This window comes from Callithrix jacchus, chromosome 1 (genome assembly GCF_049354715.1).
Source record: "Callithrix jacchus isolate 240 chromosome 1, calJac240_pri, whole genome shotgun sequence".
In the NCBI taxonomy this organism is placed as follows: domain Eukaryota; kingdom Metazoa; phylum Chordata; class Mammalia; order Primates; family Cebidae; genus Callithrix; species Callithrix jacchus.
The window spans coordinates 213,674,724-213,695,768 of record NC_133502.1 but is presented as its reverse complement, the minus strand read 5'-3'; the positions used below and the strand labels follow the sequence as shown (position 1 = coordinate 213,695,768).

The 21,045-nt window shown below is 52.6% G+C and overlaps 2 protein-coding genes across 11 annotated transcripts in view; both read left to right on the top strand.

Moving 5' to 3' along the window:
- Window positions 1-5,375, top strand: part of TTC38 (tetratricopeptide repeat domain 38) — a 34,592-nt gene extending 29,217 nt beyond the window's left edge. For 6 of the 8 annotated variants that reach the window (XM_078343498.1, XM_035273135.3, XM_078343492.1 and 3 more), the window contains exon 14: window positions 4,020-5,375. In XM_078343498.1, coding sequence (XP_078199624.1) covers window positions 4,020-4,110 — 91 coding nt within the window. In that variant the 3' untranslated portion in view covers window positions 4,111-5,375. The remainder of the gene's footprint in view (window positions 1-4,019) is intronic. The other 2 variants (XR_013524157.1, XR_013524156.1) reach the window with 1 other exon arrangement.
- Window positions 5,376-7,665: 2,290 nt separating this feature from the next.
- Window positions 7,666-21,045, top strand: part of GTSE1 (G2 and S-phase expressed 1) — a 35,538-nt gene continuing 22,158 nt past the window's right edge. For 2 of the 3 annotated variants that reach the window (XM_078343473.1, XM_008980268.5), the window contains exons 1-4: window positions 7,666-7,726; window positions 8,177-8,276; window positions 18,966-19,023; window positions 19,134-19,758. In XM_078343473.1, coding sequence (XP_078199599.1) covers window positions 8,198-8,276; window positions 18,966-19,023; window positions 19,134-19,758 — 762 coding nt within the window. In that variant the 5' untranslated portion in view covers window positions 7,666-7,726; window positions 8,177-8,197. Of the gene's footprint in view, window positions 7,877-8,176; window positions 8,277-18,965; window positions 19,024-19,133; window positions 19,759-21,045 lie in introns of all 3 variants that reach the window. The other variant, XM_035273105.3, reaches the window with a different exon arrangement.

The following is a 21,045-nucleotide window of genomic DNA, read 5'->3' as shown; positions in this document are numbered from 1 at the left end:
AGACCCAGACACAGGTAAATGTGCACTGAGGGAGTGGCAGCTGAGGGCACATCTGAAAGCCCAGTGGGTTTAGCCAGGGCCAAGCCAGGGGCTCGGAGGAGGGTGGCATAGCTGGAGGGTGGGTGTGTCAGGAGGGTGGCATAGCTGGAGGGTGGGTGTGTCAGGAGGGTGGCATAGCTGGAGGGTGGGTGTGTCAGGGTGGCATAGCTGGAGGGTGGGTGTGTCAGGAGGGTAGCATAGCCGGAGGGTGGGTGTGTCAGGAGGGTGGCATAGCTGGAGGGTGGGTGTGTCAGGAGGGTGGCATAGCTGGAGGGTGGGTGTGTCAGGAGGGTGGCATAGCTGGAGGGTGGGTGTGTCAGGAGGGTGGCATAGCTGGAGGGTGGGTGTGTCAGGAGGGTGGCATAGCTGGAGGGTGGGTGTGTCAGGAGGGTGGCATAGCTGGAGGGTGGGTGTGTCAGGAGGGTGGCATAGCTGGAGGGTGGGTGTGTCAGGAGGGTGGCATAGCTGGAGGGTGGGTGTGTCAGGAGGGTGGCATAGCTGGAGGGTGGGTGTGTCAGGAGGGTGGCATAGCTGGAGGGTGGGTGTGTCAGGAGGGTGGCATAGCTGGAGGGTGGGTGTGTCAGGAGGGTGGCATAGCTGGAGGGTGTGTCAGGAGGGTGGCATAGCTGGAGGGTGGGTGTGTCAGGAGGGTGGCATAGCTGGAGGGTGGGTGTGTCAGGGTGGCATAGCTGGAGGGTAAGTGTGTCGAGGGTGGCATAGCTGGAGGGTGGGTGTGTCAGGGTGGCATAGCTGGAGGGTGGGTGTGTCAGGGTGGCATAGCTGGAGGGTAAGTGTGTCAGGAGGGTGGCATAGCTGGAGGGTGGGTGTGTCAGGGTGGCATAGCTAGAGGGTGGGTGTGTCAGGGTGGCATAGCTGGAGGGTAAGTGTGTCAGGAGGGTGGCATAGCTGGAGGGTGGGTGTGTCAGGCAGATGGCATAGCTGGAGGGTGGGTGTGTCAGGAGGGTAGCATAGCTGGAGGGTGGGTGTGTCAGGCAGATGGCATAGCTGGAGGGTGGGTGTGTCAGGAGGGTAGCATAGCTGGAGGGTGGGTGTGTCAGGAGGGTAGCATAGCCGGAGGGTGTGTCAGGAGGGTGGCATAGCTGGAGGGTGGGTGTGTCAGGAGGGTGGCATAGCTGGAGGGTGAGTGTGTCAGGCAGATGGCATAGCTGGAGGGTGGGTGTGTCAGGAGGGTGGCATAGCTGGAGGGTGGGTGTGTCAGGAGGGTGGCATAGCCGGAGGGTGTGTCAGGAGGGTGGCATAGCTGGAGGGTGTGTCAGGAGGGTGGCATAGCTGGAGGGTGTGTCAGGAGGGTGGCATAGCTGGAAGGTGGGTGTGTCAGGAGGGTGGCATAGCAGGAGGGTGTGTCAGGAGGGTGGCATAGCTGGAGGGTATGTCAGGAGGGTGGCATAGCTGGAAGGTGGGTGTGTCAGGAGGGTGGCATAGCTGGAGCGTGTGTCAGGAGGGTGGCATAGCTGGAAGGTGGGTGTGTCAGGTAGATGGTATAGCTGGAGGGTGTGTCAGGAGGGTGGCATAGCCGGAGGGTGTGTCAGGAGGGTGGCATAGCCGGAGGGTGTGTCAGGAGGGTGGCATAGCCGGAGGGTGTGTCAGGAGGGTGGCATAGCCGGAGGGTGTGTCAGGAGGGTGGCATAGCTGGAGGGTGTCAGGAGGGTGGCATAGCTGGAGGGTGTCAGGAGGGTGGCATAGCTGGAGGGTGGGTGTGTCAGGTAGATGGTATAGCTGGAGGGTGTGTCAGGAGGGTGGCATAGCTGGAGGGTGTGTCAGGAGGGTGGCATAGCCGGAGGGTGTGTCAGGAGGGTGGCATAGCTGGAGGGTGTGTCAGGAGGGTGGCATAGCTGGAGGGTGGGTGTGTCAGGCAGATGGTATAGCTGGAGGGTGTGTCAGGAGGGTGGCATAGCTGGAGGGTGTGTCAGGAGGGTGGTGGCATAGCTACCTGGTGAGAGTGCCGGGGGAGCCCTCAGGAGTCCCCCCATTGCCAGCAGCCTTGATACTTCCGTGGCCCGGCGTGCCTCCCTCCAGTCAGGCAGCTGAGCTCTCAGCCAGCAGCTGCATAGCCCCTGTGCACCTGAGGGGAGACTGTGACACTTCTCCTTGCCCAGGTCCCCCGGGACCCTCAGACATAGGGGAAAGGAAGAATAGAGGGGCCGTGGGTGCCTGGTGGGGAGGGTGTGCTGTGAGAGCAGGTGGCAGCCTGGGGCCACAGGCGGCCCTTGGCTGGTGACAAGCCCAGTGGCTTAGGCACAGGTGCAGCAGCGCAGCTCCCCCAGGCGGGGCTCCCACAGTGAGCCGTGCAGCCTCCGTGGTGCTGGCGAAATGGGTCTGGCTTACAGCCCTTGAACTGCCTGAAACTGGAAAACGTCTTGGACACATGCTGCCCGCTCTGCCCTTCCATGGCCATAGACAAAACCATGCATGTGTGTTACTGGTCAAGCCCCTTGGGGAGCTCCAGGCTGCAGTGTGGCTGGGAGGTGGCGCCTCTGGCAGCAGCAGTGGGAAAGTGGCTGTGTGGACAGGACGGCTGAGGGTGGAGCTGGGGTGAGCATCTGGGGGGCAGTGCGGCCGTGCTGATGGGCCCCCCTGTGGTACCGTGGGGGAGGATGGGAGGGACAGCAGGCTGCACAGGGAGCTGACTGTGGTGGGAGGTGTTGGGGATGTCTTCTCTCCAAGTCCCATCCTGCCACTAGGCAGCATCCCTGGGGCCATCAGCATAGCTCATCAGCCCCCAAGGTGGGAAACCCTCCACGCCAGTCTTGAGAAGGGATCTTCGAGCCCCCACATTGAGTGCCAGGCCCCAGCCCCTACACACCACTGACGCCCTACAGAACCACGGTTGTCAGGTGTGTGGGGGCTGTCTTAGGGCTATTTAAAAAGTGCCACAGATGGGCCGGGCATGGTGGCTCATGCCTGTAATCCCAGCACTTTGGGAGGCCGAGGCAGGTGGATCGCCTAAGGTCAGGAGTTCAAGACCAGCCTGGCCAACATGCTGAAACCCCGTCTCTATTAAAAAATACAAAAAATTAGCTGGGCGTGGTGGTGGGTACCTGTAATCCCAGCTAATCAGGAGGCTGAGGCCGGAGAGTTGTTTGAACCTGGGAGGTGCAGGTTGCAGTGAGCTGAGATCACACCATTGAACTCCAGCCTGGGCGACAGCAAGACTCCATCTCAAAAAAAAGTGCCATAGACTGGGTGGCTTGCACAGTTGGCATGCCTTGTCTCACGGTTCTGGAGGCCGAAATGGCCAGGACAGAGGCCTGGCAGGCTCAGTTTCTGGTGAGGCCTCTCTTCCTGGCTTGTGGACAGCTGCTCTTGCTGTGTCCTCACATGACCTTTCTTTTGAGTGCTAGTTCTTTCAGGTCTCTTCTTTTTTAATTTTTTAACATTTTTAGAGTCAAGGTCTCTGTCACCCAGGTTGGAATGCAGTGGTGTGATCACAGTTTACTAAACTCAAACTCCTGGGCTCAAGGGTTCCTCCTGCTTCAGCCCCTCACAGTGCTGGGATTACATGAGCCACCACACCCATCTCTTCTTATAAGGGCACTAATCCCATTCAGGAGGGCCCCACCCTCATGACTTAATCACGTCCAAGAGGCCCTGCTCTCAATACCATTACCTTGGGCTTTTGGGCTTCAACGTATACATTTAGCCTGGACACAGACATTCAGTCCACAGCTGGGTCTTTACCTCAAACCATACCTGGGCTTCCTTTGTTCAAACTTGGGTTTTCCCCTTCACACTTGTTCTGCCCCCTCGTTGGAGTAGCTTCCCGCTCTGGAGGTCCATGCCCTCCCATCCTCACCTCTCCCCAAACTGAGGCCAGGCCTCCTGCCCCTGGTCCTTGGCCTTGCTATTCCCTCAGTGCAGCAACCCAGCCTGCCTGTGTTCTGCCTTGGGACCAAGGGACCACCAGGCCCCACATCCCTCTAGAAGGTTCTGTAACAGAACCTCTGCATCTGTTTCTGCAGGAGCCTTCTGATGGAGCGTGATGCCTTGAAGCCCAACTCACCTCTGACCGAGCGGCTCATCCGCAAGGCGACTTCCGTCCACCTCATGTAGCGAGCCAGCCTGGCCGCCTCCACCCTGCAGAACCTCAGCAATGGCCTCGCTGGCGTCCAGTTAGCTGCTCCATCGGCTTAGGGAGGGGAGACGGCCAGAGTCTGTTTGTTAGGGCTGTTAGAGGGTGATCTTTAGTTTTACAGGAAAGGGGTCAAAGGTTAATTTTAAATGTGATACTGAATCTTCTTGCAGTCCTCGAGAAGGGCCAGCATGTCTTTTTAGCAGTCACAGCCAGTGTAGGTGCTGCTCTCTCCACCTGCCTTACAAATTCTATTTCCCCGGGGGAATGTGTCTACTGCCTGGTGGTTCAGGGCAGGGGTGGGGGCTGATTCTGCTGGGACGAGTCTTCCCGAGGCAGCTCCCCCCCACCATCTGTCCCCCTCCCCACCAGGCTACCCTTGGGATGGACCTTTTCATTTACTTTTCCATATATTCTAGACAGGTTCTGTCGTCTCGCTGTGTTGCTGTCCCATGTTTCAGGTGAGGGTACCAAGGGTAGGGGACCTAGTGGCCCGCCTGCTGCCTTTGGCCTCAGCCCCCTGCTGCTGCAAGCCCTCCTTGTGGATGAACGCGCACATGGGGTCCTCTGTCTCTGGGGCGAGTCTTCGGGCCCCTGGCGGGGACTGTGTTACTGCTTGGACCAGTTTCTCTTTAAACTGCACATCATTGGAGGGCTTCATGTCCACTGTTTTAATCATAAACACACTTCTGAAGTGCGAAGGTTGAGCTCGGGGCTGCTCTGTTGTGGCGGCACCCAAAATGCTGTGATGTGTGGCTGTGACAAGCTTGGAACGGCTCCTGCTTCCCCACTGAGCGCCCTCCTGAATGTGCTGCCAACTCAGTTGTCTGCTTTCAGCCTTTCTGTGAGGAGTGGTCCCAGTGCACAGATGTTTTTCAAGTTCCTTCAGTTTGTGCTGAACTTAGGGAGGGATTCATCAGGGCAGGAAGCAGGCAGACTTCCTAGAAGGGAGAGGAAACCTCCAAATCTATTGATTGCCCACAGTTTGCTGGAGCCCAGGAGTAATTCAGGGATTAAAATGAATTAATCGGTTCCTCTAAGTCTTTGAGCATCTATGCTCCAGGCCTGGGGTTGGGTCCTGGGGAGACAGCTTCTCCTTGAAGAGGTAGGTGGGGCGCGGCAGCTCAGGCCTGTAACACACTTTGGGAGGCTGAGGCGGGTGGGTCCCCTGAGGTCAGGAGTTCGAGACCAGCCTGGCCAACATGGTGACACCCCATCTCTACTAAATATACAAAAATTCACCAGGCGTGGTGGTGTGTATCTGTAATCCCAGCTACTCAGGAGGCTGAGGCAGGAGAATCACTTGAACCTGGGAGGCAGCAGTTGCAGTGAGCCAAGATCGAGCCAATGCAGTCCAGCCTGGGTGATAGAGCAAGACTGTCTCAAGAAGGAAAACTTTAAGTAGGTGGGGCATCTAGTCAGGAGCTAGGGATACGTCCTAAGGGACATCCTAAGTCCCTCCCCTCTCCTGGTTCTGAGCAAGATGTGACTCGGCTGTGTAATTGGGAACCCTGGTTCCTCCTCCAGGAAGCCTTCTACCCCCCAACTCCCGCTGCAGGCTGGCGAGGGTGTTGCCTCTGTGCCCCTCAGCCCTTGGCACCTGCCCTTGCTACTGCACCCTTGCCGTGGCCTCCCCAGGTCAGAGACAGCAGCATCTGTCCTCAGCATCACCCGGCAAACGGCCTGCACTGAGTAGCTGTCAGTGGAAGCTGGTGAATGAATGCATACCTAAATGGAGCTGAACTCTGTATGAAGCCTGCTTGCATTACTCTGAAGAAATACCTGAGGCTAGGTTGTTTATAAAGAGGTTTAATTGCCTCACAGTTCCCCCGGCTTTTCAGGAAGCATGTTGCAGGCATCTGCTTCTGGTGCAACCTCAGGAAGCTTAAGACAGAAGGTGTTGGGGAGCCAGTGTATCACAGAGCAGGAGTGAGAGAGAGAAGGGGAGGCCTCAGACTCTTAACTGAAATAACCAGATCTATGTGAACTAACAAGAACTCATTCGTCACCAAGGGGATGGTGCTAAGCCATGCATGAGGGATCTGCCCTCCTGATCAATGACTTCCCACAAGCCCCACTTCCAACACTGGGATCGCGTTTCAACATGAGATTTGGAGGGGACAAACATCCAAACTACGGCATATCCTACTGGGGGAAGGTAGAAATGACTTTGTGTAGATAGGCCACACCTACTATGTGCTGACATGATACCGGGAGGAGTATCAGGAGTGGATGTTGGGGATCCCTCTGCCACTCTCCCAGCAGACATCCCCAGGACGAGCCGAGAGGCGAATGCGATGAGCAGGCCAAACTCTTTCCAAGCTGTTTGATCACACCCGCCTACCCCAGCACGCTCAGCCCCTGCCTGCTGCCCTGTGCTGGGCTAGGGAGACTGATGAGTGAGGGCTGGGCTGGGCTGGGCTGGCCTGCCCTTTATGATCCCAGGGTCTTCTGGTGAAGGAGCACAGCAACATGGAGTGATTGGTGTGGATGATGGAAAACCAGGGACATGGGACCCGGAAGTGGCTCCAGCCAGCCTGCAAGGCCTCTGCCCTGGGGCCCCGGTGGCTGCTTCCTAGACAGCTCTCCACCGAACGTGCCCAAATAAACAGCTTATCTTCCTCCCTGAAAATGGTGCTCTCCGGAGTTCCGTCCTTTCCCCGGCGCGTCATCCCAGGCCCCTCTTCCTGCACCCTCCTCCATCCATCAGTCCTGGATAATCAAAGCTCCCACTTAGTGACGCTGTGCCCTGGGTGGAGCCCCTCATTCCATCCTCAAGCCCCCGAGTTGGGTATTACACCTGGTTGGCTGGCAAAGCGAGGTCAGTCTCAAGTTGCCGCCCACTGACCCGTCGGCCAGTCCTGTCCTTGCGTCTCTATGGCTCAGGTCAGGGATGTCCTATTTGCGTCCCACCCCTCCCCAGCATATGCACTCCGCAAGGCAGGCTCCATCACCGGGGGCCTCTCTCCTCCACCGCAGCTCCCCAGCTGGCCTGTAAAGCCCAGGACAGGCTCTCGCCTCGCCCTCGGCCGTCCTCAGGCCTTGGCGGTTGGGGAAGCCCGTGAAGGGCAACGGTTCTCCTCCGACCGCACAGACTGTGCAGCTCGGGCCATGAGTCTCCTGGTCCCTGAGTCACCCGGCGCAACCGTGCGCGCCCCCGGGCAGGGACCGCGCCTTTTCACTACTGTGTTAGTAAAAGCTGGCGCGCGCGGCTTCGCAGAAGGTGGGTGAGCCTACTTGGTTTAGTTCTTCCCATCGACACCCTTAAGTGGCAGTTTTAACTTTCTCCTTACACGAAGAGCTGCCCTACGTGGTTCCGGCTGATGCGGACGGCGAAGAGACACTAGGCGACCAGGTCAGGCGCTCTTCCGGGTGGGAGCGCCCCCCCCCCCGCGCCGTGCGGAGCCAATCACTGCGTTGAAGCAGTTCGCATGCGCGCGGGGTGTTTCTTACCGGCGTCCCGACTACAATCCCCAGGATGCATCGGGCCCACCGCCTCACGGAGCCCTTTTCAAACCCACCAATCGGCAGCCCGCGTCGTTCGGCGCCGCGTTTAAATCCGTACCGGAGGCGCGTCCTGCGTCGTCGCGGCTCTAGGTAAGGGGGTCGGGGTCGGGGGCGGGGGCGAAGGGTGTTGGGTGGGCCAGGTGCCCGCGGTACAGACGTTCTCGGCACGGGGAGGGGCCGCGTGCCACCGGGAGCCGGGCCTGGGCTCGAGCCGGGGTTACCGTGGCGCCTCGCACCAAGGTCTGGGATGTAGGGAGGTCCAGGGCTGCCCCCCCGCGCAACCAGAGCCCCCAACACTCTGGCCCAGAAGCCGAGAATTCCGTTATCTCGTCCGATAGCGCTCGGGCTGACTCCGGGCCTGGCGGCACTCGGCCCCTGGGGTCCCCTGGGATGCGATTATTTCAGAGCGACCCCGCACCGCCTCTCCCGGACCTGGCCACGACCTTTAGTTCTCTCTGCCCCTGTGAGCCGAAGGCTGAAGGAACCAGGAGCCCTGGGCCCTGACACGCGCTCACCTTCTGGTCCCCTTTCACCCTGCAGTGACTTCTGACAGCTCTCTCCATGGAAGGAGGCGGCGGCCGCGATGAGCCTTCAACCTGCCGGGTAGGGGACGCGAACGTGGATGACCCTAAGAAGGAAGGCAAGTCCTTGCCGCTGCGGCGCTGTTGTTGTTTAGGACGTTCAGTAGAGATGGAGGTTGATTTAATGTTGCCTTGAGAAATTATTTCTTTCTCAAGTGTTCGCCTTGTATTCTGCACCTGTGAAACACATGGCATCTGTATTTTCTGGTTTTCTTTCACCTCCTCCCAGTTTTAAGCTTCATCACAGCCAGGATTCCCATCAGTTTTACTTAGCACAGTGCCCCCATGCCCTGAACAGTACCTGACACTTTGTGGGTGCTCAAACGTTTGTTGAATTGAATTCGACGTTTCCTTTTTTTGTCGTTGGTTTCTGTTCGCTAAGACTTTTTAGGATCTTTGAGACCTTGTTAATGAGTGAGTCTGGCCCAAAACTTTCCTTTCTTCTTGTGTCTTTGTCTGGTTTGGGTATCAAGGTGAGGGTACAGCTTCACAAAATGAGTTACAGACCACACCCTCTTTTTCTCTCAAAGCGTGTTTTTTGGTTTGTTTTTGTTTTTTCAGACGGCATTTCGAGGTTTTTGCCCAGGCTGGAGTGCAATGGCTCCATCTCAGCTCACCACAACCTCCGCCTCTCTGGTTCAAGCAATTCTCCTGCCTCAGCCTCCCGAGTAGCTGGGATTATAGGCATGCAACCATGCCTGGTTAATTTTGTATTTTTAATAGAGACAGGGTTTCTCCATGTTGGTCAGGCGTGTCTCAAACTCCTGACCTCAGGTTATCTGCCCACCTCTGCCTCCCAAAGTGCTGGGATTACAGCATGAGCTACCATGCCCTGTTTTTTTTTTTTTTTTTTGGCTTTTTGTTTTGTTTTGTTTTTTTGATGGAATCCTGCTCTGTCACCCAGGCTGGAGGGCGGTAGCGAGATCTCAACACTGCAATCTCTGCCTCCTAAGCTGAAGGGATTCTCCTACCTCAGCTTCCTGAGTAGCTGGGATTACAGGTGCCCACCATCACACCCAGCTAAGTTTTGTATTTTTAACAGAGATAGGGTTTTGCCATGTTGCCCAGGCTGGTCTCGAACTCCTCAGCTCAGGCAGTCCACCCTCCTTGGCCTCCAAAAGTGCTAGGATTATAGGTGTGAGTCATGTCACCTGGCCTCAAAGCATTTTCATATCCTTTTATCCTTTGATTCTCACGCTATCCAAGGATTTCGAGGCCTAGTCTCACTGTGTCCCCCAGGTTGGATTGCAATGGTGTGATCCTGGCTCACTGCAACATCTGCCTCCCGGGTTCAAGGGATTCTCCTGCCTCAGCCTCCTGAGTAGCTGGGATTACAGACACCCACCACCATGCCCAGCTAATTTTCTTTTCTTTTGAGATGGAGTCTCACTATGTTGCCTGGCTGGAGTGTAGTGGCGCAATCTTGGCTCACTGGAATCTCTGCCTCCCAGGTTCAAGCGATTCTCCTGCCTCAGCCTCTGAGTAGCTGGGACTACAGGCATGCGCCACCATGCCCAGCCATTTTTTTTGTATTTTTAGTGTAGACAGGGTTTCACCAAGTTGGTTCGCCAGGATGGTCTCGATCTCTTGACCTCGTGATCCACCCGCCTCGGCTTCCCAAAGTGCTGGGATTACAGACATGAGCCACTGCACCTGGGCTAATTTTGTATTTTTAGTAGCGATGAGGTTTTACCATGTTGGCCAGGCTGTCTCAAACTCTTGACCTCAGGTGATCTACCCGCCTCAGCCTCCCAAAGTGCTGGGATTACAGACATGATCCTGTGGCTGGGCCCCAAGCATCCTCAATGCCCCTATTTTGCAGGAACTGTCCTGGAGACTTTGCAAATCACCGTTGCATCTTCATCTAGAGAGGCGCTTGCCTCTGCACCCTGTCCTCCCTCCTGTCGTGTCCTCCCTTTCCAATAAGTCCCTTCCACATGCATGCTGCACCCGCTGCTCCTTCTCAAGGCCTTCCCCACTTCCGTCACCCTGGCTTCCTCTCCCCACTTCTCCACTGTCCACTGGATCGTGCTCCTCCACATTCGGATACGTTCCCTTGTCTCACTTGTCGCCACGTCTCCTCTGCTGCCTCCACTGCTGTGTTTCTCCTTCCAAGCCAAACTTCGAGCGCTTTCTCACTTGTTCTGTCACTTTTTCCACCCCTCAACCCCTCCCGTTCCAGCTTCCATCCTCATCACTCCATTCAAGCTGTATGAAAACAGTTCATTGCCCAGTCTCTTGTTACTCTTCTAGTCTTGTTGAATCAGAGTGTGTTTTTCGGTAACGTTCATCCTCTGGACGCTTCCCTTGCTTGGACAGCAAGGCCCTGTTGTTTTTCCTCCTGCCTCTGGCTGGTGTACAATGTCTCTGTGCAGGCTCTGGCTCTAGCGTCTTCTGAGGCTGATTTCCCCAAGACCTGCTCGGGGACCTCTTTGTGCTTTCGCCCTCAGGGCGGTCAGCGTTCCCATGCCTGTACAGTGCATGCTGTCTGCTGCACCCATGTTTTATGTTGAGCGCAGGCTCTCCTCTGAGCTTCGCTTGTATATTTACCTGCCTATGTGGCGTCTTCACACGCCTGTCTCATCTCAAAGTCAGCATACCCCCTCTGCATCTGCACACCAAGTTCTTAAGCTGTTCTTTTTGTCTTTCCCATCGCCAACATTAATCATTTTCTTTCTCCGTTTCACCCAACTGTCCAAGCTGAGAACCTCCTGCATTCATGCAATCACCAGCGCCTGTCATCTCCACCTTCAGAATATATCCTGATCTGTCTGCTCCTCTGGGTCTGAGCCACGCTGTCTCAGCCTGCACTTGTATGTGATTGACTTTGGCTAATATGTGTGTTTGTAATGTCAGTGGATATTACCTGCTGCTTTTTGGATACACCCTCTACCCAGGAACGTCACCTTTTAAAAACACAAGTTAGATTCTAAAGCTCTTTTCGTAAAGCCCTGTCAGTTTCCTGTCCCACTTTGGAGAAAATGAAAGCTCCTTGTCGTGGCTTACAAACCTCTGTGGTCTGGCCCAACTTCGTGTTTTCACCTCTTCCAGCCACTCTGACTTCTGACGGGTTCCTCGCACACACACTTTGGTATTTTCTCAGAGCTGTTCCCACCTCCACATAGCTCTCACCACACCGCCTCTGGGGCACCCTCCAGGGCAGGCTGCATGTACCCCAAGTCTGCCTGGCACCTAGTGGAGGGTATGGTCTGTGGCAGGTGCTCATGTGTTTGCAGGATGAGCAAGTCGGCCAGCCCCCGGCCTCTCGGAGCCAGTCACAGAGCCTAGAGCAGAAGACTGCTTCCCTGAGTTCTCATGCTGGATTCTTTTCCCACACAAGACAGTTGGAAGTTTCTGAAATTGACTTAATAATTCAGATGTGTAAAAAGTGAAATGTCTCCCTCTCATCTGTATCTCTTAGTTACCTGGTTGTCCCCTCCAAGGGCCATTGATGTCTTCAGTCTCTTGGGTGTCCTTCCAGGCATGATTTATATAGGTACAAGCCAACACACACAGAGTACTGCTTCCCCCTTCCGTATAGCAAGGAGAACCCCGTCCTGTATCTTGCTTCTCATGCTTGATTTATCCTGATGAGCATTACTGTGGTTTGGACCTGTATAGGGTTCCAGCATGGGGATGTTGCTGTGATTCACCCCATCTGCTGTGGGTGAGCACTTAGTTTGTGCCTCGTGCCTTGCTGTTCCCAGTGATGCTGCAGTAAATGACTGTAGACGCTGTGTAACCGCACAGCACACATAGCCGCTGTACACACCTGCGGGTCATAGAACACTATATAGCCGCTGTACACACCTGCGAGTCACATAACACTGTATAGCCGCTTTACACACCTGTGGGTCACAGAACACTATATAGCCGCTTTACACACCTGCGAGTCACATAACACTGTACAGCCGCTTTACACACCTGCGGGTCACATAACACTGTACAGCCGCTTTACACACCTGCGGGTCACAGAACACTATATAGCCGCTTTACACACCTGCGAGTCACATAACATATAGCCGCTTTACACACCTGCGGGTCACAGAACACTGTACGGCCGCTTTACACACCTGCGGGTCACAGAACACTGTACGGCCGCTTTACACACCTGCGAGTCACAGAACACTGTACGGCCGCTTTACACACCTGCGGGTCACAGAACACTGTACGGCCGCTTTACACACCTGCGGGTCACAGAACACTGTACGGCCGCTTTACACACCTACGGGTCACAGAACACTAGCTGCTTTACACACCTGCGAGTCACAGAACACTATATAGCCGCTTTACACACCTGCGGGTCACAGAACACTGTATAGCTGCTTTACACACCTGCGAGTCACAGAACACTGTATAGCTGCTTTACACACCTGCGAGTCATAGAACACTATATAGCCGCTTTACTATATAGCTGCTTTACACACCTGCGAGTCACAGAACACTGTATAGCTGCTTTACACACCTGCGAGTCATAGAACACTATATAGCCGCTTTACACACCTGCGAGTCATAGAACACTAGCTGCTTTACACACCTGCGGGTCACAGAACACTGTATAGCTGCTTTACACACCTGCGGGTCACAGAACACTATATAGCCGCTTTACACACCTGCGAGTCATAGAACACTAGCTGCTTTACACACCTGCGGGTCACAGAACACTGTATAGCTGCTTTACACACCTGCGAGTCACAGAACACTATATAGCCGCTTTACTATATAGCCGCTTTACACACCTGCGGGTCACAGAACACTGTATAGCCGCTTTACACACCTGCGAGTCATAGAACACTAGCTGCTTTACACACCTGCGGGTCACAGAACACTATATAGCCGCTTTACACACCTGCGAGTGTCTGTAGGATACACTCGCAGTAGACTTGCTGGGTCCAAGACAGTGTGTTTCTTACTTTGCAAGGTACTGCCAGGCCCTCTAGAGGGCGATGATAATTGACACCTTCCCAGCAGTGCAGGAGTTGCTGTCTCTTTCCCCACACTTTGCCTGTGGTTCCTAAATCTTTGAGCTTGGCCAGTCATATCAGTGGAGAGTGGAATCTCAGAGTAAGTTTATTTTTAATTACTCTTATTTATTTACTTATTGTGAGACGGTTTTGCTCGTCACCCAGGCTGGAGTGCAATGGTGCGGTCTTGGCTTACCTCCACCTCCCAGGTTCAAGCAATTCTCCTGCCTCAGACTCCCAAGTAGCTGGGATTACAGGCGCCTGCCACCATGTCTGGCTAATTTTTTGTATTCTTAGTAAAGATGAGGTTTCACCGTGTTGGTCAGGCTGGTCTTGAACGCCTGACCTCAGGTGATCCGTGCACCTTGACCTCCCAAAGTGCTGGAATTACAGGCATGAGCCACCACACCCAGCCTCATTACTCTTATTTTTTAGTGAGGCTGAACTTCTTGCCTCACTAAAAAATTTAAGAATGTTTTGTTTTATTTTCTGTAAACTTTATCTGTTCTTATCCTTTTTCTATCTTTGCTAGATTCTTAGTTTTTTTAAGTATGTTGTAGATATACTTCATAAATTAGCCCTTTATGAAATGAGTTGCAAATATTATTTTCCCCATTTCTTATTTAACTTATTGTGATTTTTTTCCACACAGCGCTGTTACAGATTTTAATATTTGAAGATCAATCTTTTATTTTTTATTTATTTTTTGAGACTGGTTCTTGCTCTGTTGCCCAGGCCTGAGTACAGTGATGAGATTGTGGCTCACTGCAGCCTCAACCTCCCAGGCTCATGGGATCCTCCCTCCTAAACCTCCTTAGTAGCTGAGACTACCACACCCAACTAATTTTTGTATTTTTTGTAGAGACGAGATCTCCCTATGTTGCCTAGGCTGGTCTCAAGCAATCCGCCCACCTTGGCCTCCCAAAGTGCTGGGCTTACAGATGTGAGCCACTGCGCCCAGCCAATCAATCTTTGGTAGCTTCCAGTTTAGTGTCATACTTAGAATTCCACACTCCCGAGTTATCAGACTTTCCTCATAGCTGATGCTTGTTTGTTTAGGGTTTTGCTTTTTTTGTTTTTTTTGAGACGGAGTTTTGTTCTTGTTACTCAGGCTGGAGTGCAATGGTGTGATCTCAGCTCACCGCAACCTCCGCCTCCTGGGTTCAGGCAATTCTCCTGCCTCGGCCTCCCAAGTAGCTGGGATTATAGGCGCGTGCCACCGTGCCCAGCTAAATTTTTGTATTTTTAGTAGAGACGGGGTTTCACCGTGTTGACCAGGATGGTCTCGATCTCTTGACCTCGTGATCAACCCGCCTCGGCCTCCCAAAGTGCTGGGATTACAGGCGTGAGCCACCGCGCCCGGCCTGGGTTTTGCTTTTTTCAGTTAAGTCCTTGATTTATTTGGAATTTGGCCTGGTGTGGTATGAGGCATGGAACAAACTTAATTGGTTTTTTTCCAGATGATTATGTAGTTTATTTCAATACAATTTTTTCACTTTTTCTCTTTATTTGATATGTTACTTTTATGATATATCGAGTCTTCCTTCTATGCATTCTGCATATTTCTTGTTAGATTTGTCGTGACTTTGCATCTTGCGTTGCTGCTAGAAAGGAAGTGTTTTCTTCCGTGCTGTCTCCTCTGTTTGTAGGTATGAAAGCTGCTGACTGCTCTGTGATGATTTGTCCTTAGCCGTGTTCTCTTATCCTTTTACGACGTTACAGTTCTCAGTTGGTTTTCCTGGTTTGTTTCTTGTGTCTACAATCACGGCATCTGTGCACTGTGATAATTTTACCTGCACCTTCCTTCCTTTGTCTGATTCTGTTGGTTAGCCTGTCTAGAACAGTGTTAGGAATTGTGCATGGAGATGTCACTGCCACGTGCCTGGCTTTAATGGAATTGCTTCTGTGGTTTTTCGTTAAGTCCGATTCTGGGTTATGTGTTAATTTCCATGTAAACGGTAGTCATCGGTGCTGTTCATGAGTATTTCTGTGTGTTTGTCTTCTGGGCGTATCCTAGAATTGTGCTCCCTCTTCATTTGAGATTAGGTGACTCACGTGGCTGGTGAAACGGGAATGCAGTCGTGTGTGTCATTTTTGGATGGAAATCTTTAAAAACCACTGTGGAGTTTGTTCTTTTCCTTCTTGCCCTGGAGACCAGTGGTGTTCCTGATGGTGGGGACTCCATCAGCTGGGGTTCTTGGAGTGAGGTGGCCAGGGAGCAGGGCCCCAGCCTACCCCTCTGCAGACGTATAGTTTGAGTGAGAGATGTGGCTTTCTGGGGTTTTGTTTTGTTTTGAGTCAGTGCCTCACTCTGTTGCCCAGGCTTGAGTGCAGTGGCTCGATCATAGCTCACTGCAGCCTTGAGCTTCTGGGCTCAGCATTCTGAGTAGCTGGGACTACAGGTATATGCCACCATACCCCGCTAATTTTTTTTTTCTTTTTGTACAGACGGGGCCTCACTATGTTGCCACGGGCTGGTCTTGAACTCCTGGCCTCCCAAAGTGCTGGGATTACAGGCCTGAGTCACCATAACCAGCCTACCTTTGTTGTTTTGAGCCACTAAAGCTCCAAGCGTTGTTACTTCAGCATGTTAGCCTGTCCTACCTGATCAGATCAACTTGTTCCTGTCTTCAGGAGGAATACATCTGATGTTACCCCATGGAACCTAATGTTGGCTTTGGGTTGAGATGGGTGTTTCCTTACATGATGTAATATATCCATTGCTTTTGATTCAGAGCCTCTAAAATCAAGAATGTATGTTGTGTTTTATCATACGCCTGTTCAACATATGTGGAGACAATCATGGTTTTCTCTTTAGCTCTAGTAGTAAAATGATTATCTGAGTAGATTGTATGAAATGAAACCATCTGACAGTCCTGAAATGAAGTGAGCTTGGTCATATTATATTATTATTATCACTTTAATGTGTTGTAGGATTCTTTTTGCTGGTATATTTGTTAAAGATTTTTGTGTTAGGACAGATGTGGTAGCTCATGCCTGTAATCCCAGCACTGTGGGAGGCCAAGGTAGGAGGAACGCTTGAGACCAGCCAGGGCAACATGAGGAGACCCCAGCTCTACAAAAAATACAAGCATTAGCTGGGCATGGTGGTGCATGCCTGTAGTCCCAGCATCTTGGGAGGCTGAGTCAGGAGGATCCCTTGAGTCCAGCAGTTGGAGGCTGCAGTGAGCTATGATTGTGCCACTGTACTCCAGCCTGGATGAGAGAGCAGGACCCTGCCTCAAAAAGAAAAAGATTCTGCTGCCCACACACGTAAGGCTGGTCTTTACTTTCTTAGCTGATCGCTTTATGGGTGTTTGGTAACATGCCTGCCTCATGGAACTCCGCTGGAAAGTTTACTTTTCTCTATCCTCTGGAGTGATGTAAATAGCATTGGAATTATTTGTTCTTTAACGTTTTGATACAATTATCCTATGAAACTACTTGGGGCGTGTGCTCTTTTGAAGAGGACAGCCCTTTAATCAGTTTCTCCGTTATTTATGATTATGGAGGTGTTAAGGCCTCCCTCTCTTCTGGAGTCACTGTTACTGATACATGCATTGAATGATTCAAATAAATAAAAGTGGCTCATGTCTGTAATCCCAGCACTTTGGGAGGCCAAGGAGGATCACTTGAGGCCGGGAGTTCAAGACCAGCCTGCCCAACATGGCAAAACCCCGTATCTACTAAAAATAGAAAAATTAGCTGGGTGTGGTGTCAGGTACCTGTAATACCAGCTACTCGGAGGCTGAGGCATGAGAATCACTTGAACCCAGGAGGCAGAGGTTGCAGTGAGCTGAAACCATGCCACTACTCCAGCCTTGGTGACAGAGTGGGACTCCATCTCAAAAAATAAAAAGAATAAATGTAATTATATTTTCCTAGAAAATTATCTCTTCCAGCCAAGTTCTTGGGTCTGTATGCATGAAGCTGACAGATGTGCTTATGGATCTTTTCATTCCCTCTTTGTGGTTATTTCTCTTTTCTTTCTCTTGTGTATTTGTTCTAACTTCTTTTTTTTTTTTTTTTTGAGATGGAGTTTCGCTGTTGTTACCCAGGCTGGAATGCAATGGCACGATCTCGGCTCACTGCAACCTCCGCCTCCTGGGTTCAGGCAATTCTCCTGCCTCAGCCTCCTGAGTAGCTGGGATTACAGGCACGTGCCACCGTGCCCAGCTAATTTTTTTGTATTTTTAGTAGAGACGGGGTTTCACCATGTTGACCAAGATGGTCTTGATCTCTCGTGATCCACCCGCCTCGGCCTCCCAAAGTGCTGGGATTACCGGCTTGAGCCACCGCGCCCAGCCTCTCTAACTTCTTGATTAGATAATTAAGATCAAATTAGGATATTAGTATACTTTCAAATTTTTAATTTTTGAGAAGCATACTGTGTTGCTTTTTTTTTTTTTTTTTGAGACAGAGTCTTACTCTGTCGCCCAGGCTGGAGTGCAGTGGCTCAATCTTGGCTCACTGCAACCTCTGCCTTCTGGCTTCTAGTGATTCTCGTGCCAGCCTCCCCAGTAGCTGGGATTACAGGCGCGCACCACCATGCCTGGCTAATTTATTTAATTTTAGTTGAGACAGGATTTTGTCATGTTGGTCAGGCTGGTCTCGAACTCCTGACCTCAAGTGATCTGCCCGCCTCAGCCTCCCAAAGTTCTGGGATTATAGATGTGAGCCACTGCACCCAGCCTACATTGTTTATTAAGATGAAAACATTTGTGAGAGAGCTTTATAAGCTTTATAGTACTGAGTAAATACTGTATTTCAGTTAATTTTGATAAATATTTGCTAAGTGTTCAGACCCTTAGCTGGACATTTGGGATTTGGGGTTAGTGTTAGACACTGTCTTATAGTCTCGTATAGAGGAGCGTATAGTCTAGTTGGGGCCATAGAAGGGTCAAGAGGCACTCACAGAGGCTAGTACAGTGGTAAAAGTTCCAGGCATTGTGGGAGCCTTGAGGGGAGGTGAAGGAGGGAGCAGGTACCCCTGCAGAGGGACCTACTCATCTGGAGCCTGTGGTCTGTTTTAGAGGAACCTGGGCAGACAGGGCCATGCCGGGTGTGATAGAATTATGGATCTGGTTGGGTATGGAGTACATTTTATCTGAGGGTTCAGTCAGGAAGGACTCTAAGAAGCAACGGCGGTCAACAAATTCTTACTGAGCCCCTGCTGTGTGTCTGGATGATATTACCTTCACCGTTGAATGATGAAGAGGTGTTTGGCAGCTCGTAAGAAGGGAACTTAATTCTAGGGGCTCTGAGGCGGGTGGTCTTTTGAAAATGTTCTATACCTGGAAAATGACTTCTCTTCTTGAAAAGATGGTTGGATGAATCAGGGAATGCATTTTAGATTGTATCTCAAAAGTAAGGATCTGGCTGGGCACAGTGGCTCACACCTGTAATCCCAGCACTTTGGGAGGCCAAGGCGGGCGGATCACCTGAGGTTGGGAGTTTGAGACCAGCCTGACCAACCTGGAGAAACCCCATTTCTACTAAAAATAAAAAATTAGTCGAGCATGGTGGCGCATGCCTGTAATCCCAGCTACTCTCAAGGCTGAGGCAGAAGAATTGCTTGAATCTGGGAGGCAGAGTTTGTGGTGATATAATTCAGTGCCCCCGATGAAAATATAACTAAATTAGCATAATGACAGGATACGCTTTGCGGGGGGCGGGGGGGTGAAATTTCACAATATCTTTATTTAATTCCAAGCTATAGAAACTGGTAATATTTTTCTCTTTAACAGCCGAAGCACTAAAGTAACACTGGATTTTTTCCCCTAGACATTCTTCTTTTGGCCGATGAAAAATTCGACTTCGATCTTTCATTGTCTTCTTCAAGGTAAACAGATGAGTTTTAGTCCCTTGCCTTGGGCATAACCACAGTCAGTAAAGTCTTTCCTTTAAATGCCAGTGTTATGAGTCATTAATAATTCTTTTTTTAAAAAATAGTGCAAATGAAGATGATGAAGTGTTCTTTGGACCCGTTGGCCATAAAGAAAGATGCATTGCTGCCAGTTTGGAGTTAAGTGATCCATCTGCCAAGCAGCCTCCTCTGCCCGCGTCTGAGAGTCCCTTCGCCTGGAGCCCTCTGGCTGGGGAGAAGTTTGCGGAAGTGTGCAAAGAAGCTCACTCACTGGCTTTACAGATAGAGAGCAGCGGCCGGAACCAGGCGGCCCAAGCTGCCAAGCCCGAAGACCCTCGGAGCCAGGGCGTGGAAAGATTCGTACGGGAGTCAAAATTAAAAATAAACCTCTTCGAGAAAGACAAGGATATGAAGAAAAGCCCCACGTCTCTTAAACGGGAGACATACTACCTGTCAGACAGCCCCTTGCTGGGCCCCGCTGCAGGCGAGCACCAGCTCTTGGCCTCCTCCCCGGCCTTGCCCAGCGCTCCTGCCCAGGCCACCCTCTCCCGGGTGCTGGGGCCTCCGCCCTCTGCTCATGCCTTGCCCAGGGAATCAAGCGCTGCTCACGCTCCGAGTCAGGCAGCGACTCAGAGGAAGCCCGGGAGCAAATTGCTGCTGCCTCGAGCGGTGTCTTTTAGAGGAAGAGGCATCCCCAGGGCCATAGAGAAGGTAGACAAAAGCCCGAAGCAGGGTGCCTGCCTGGGAGCCGCCACTCCTTGCCTCTCAGCCCTTCTGCTTTCTGCCCTGTCTCGGGGGCACCTGGGGAAACCCCGGAGGTGGCGAGGCTCTGAGGCCTCCAAAGCACGGGGAGGAGGAGGGCAGGAAAAGCGGCTGCTTGGCCGGGTGCGGTGGCTCAAGCCTGTAATCCCAGCACTTTGGGAGGCCGAGGCGGGTGGATCACGAGGTCAAGAGATCGAGACCATCTTGGTCAACATGGTGAAACCCCGTCTCTACTAAAATTACAAAAAATTAGCTGGGCACGGTGGTGCGTGCCTGTAATCCCAGCTACTCAGGAGGCTGAGGCAAGAGAATTGCCTGAACCCAGGAGGCGGAGGTTGCGGTGAGCCGAGATTGCGCCATTGCACTCCAGCCTGGGTAACAAGAGCGAAACTCCGTCTCAAAAAAAAAAAAAAAAAGAAAAGCGGCTGCTGACAGGGAGCTGATTTGGGGGTGGCTTGGGTAGGGTTGGGGTGACTTAATAATTCCTGCTCAATTCTGCTCGAAGTCGGTCTTTATTTTGTTATAATGCTGGGTATACCGCACAGTAGGGATCTCATTTGCTTCAACAAGCAGCCTCTTCCAGAAACCCTCTCCTCTGCGATAGCCGCTAGTCAGCCTCCTCCACTGTGGCTCAGCTTACTTTGCATCCCTCCTGGGCATTAAATGCGGCGAGCTGTCCTGGGAGGGGGCAGTTGACAGGGGTGCCTTTGGGCGTAGTCAGCCAACCCTGGGAAACCGAGGTCCTGGATGTCTGGGAGAAAGGTGTTGTGAGCACAGGGCTTGCTGCCCGAGCCGCCCGATCTGGACACGGAGGCTACTCCTCCTGTGGGAGAGGCGGCCGAGAGGAGGACGGGGCAGTTAGGAGCCCAGGGGCCCGCCCTGCAGCCTGTTCCCAGCCCTGCCCCTCACCTGGGCAGCACGTACAGAGGGACCCTGTGTGGGGCTGTTAGGAGGCGCAGGCAAGCGCAGAATGCTCAGCAAGGGCCCAGAAATTCCTTTACCCCCACTATGCCGATCTAAGCCACATGACTCCCTGTGGTGAGAGCCAAGAATTGCAGCCAGCCGAGGTGCAGCCGCCCTGCACTGTCCTGACGAGGAGGTGTGCGCAGCACTGCCACCCCAAATAGCTGGGGCCTGTCCCTTGGTCCTGCAAACTCCTTTTTTTTTTTTTTGGAGCCCATTTGGGTTGTAAATTCCTACCACGATGTTTCTGGAATGAGAGTGGGATGGGTCTTG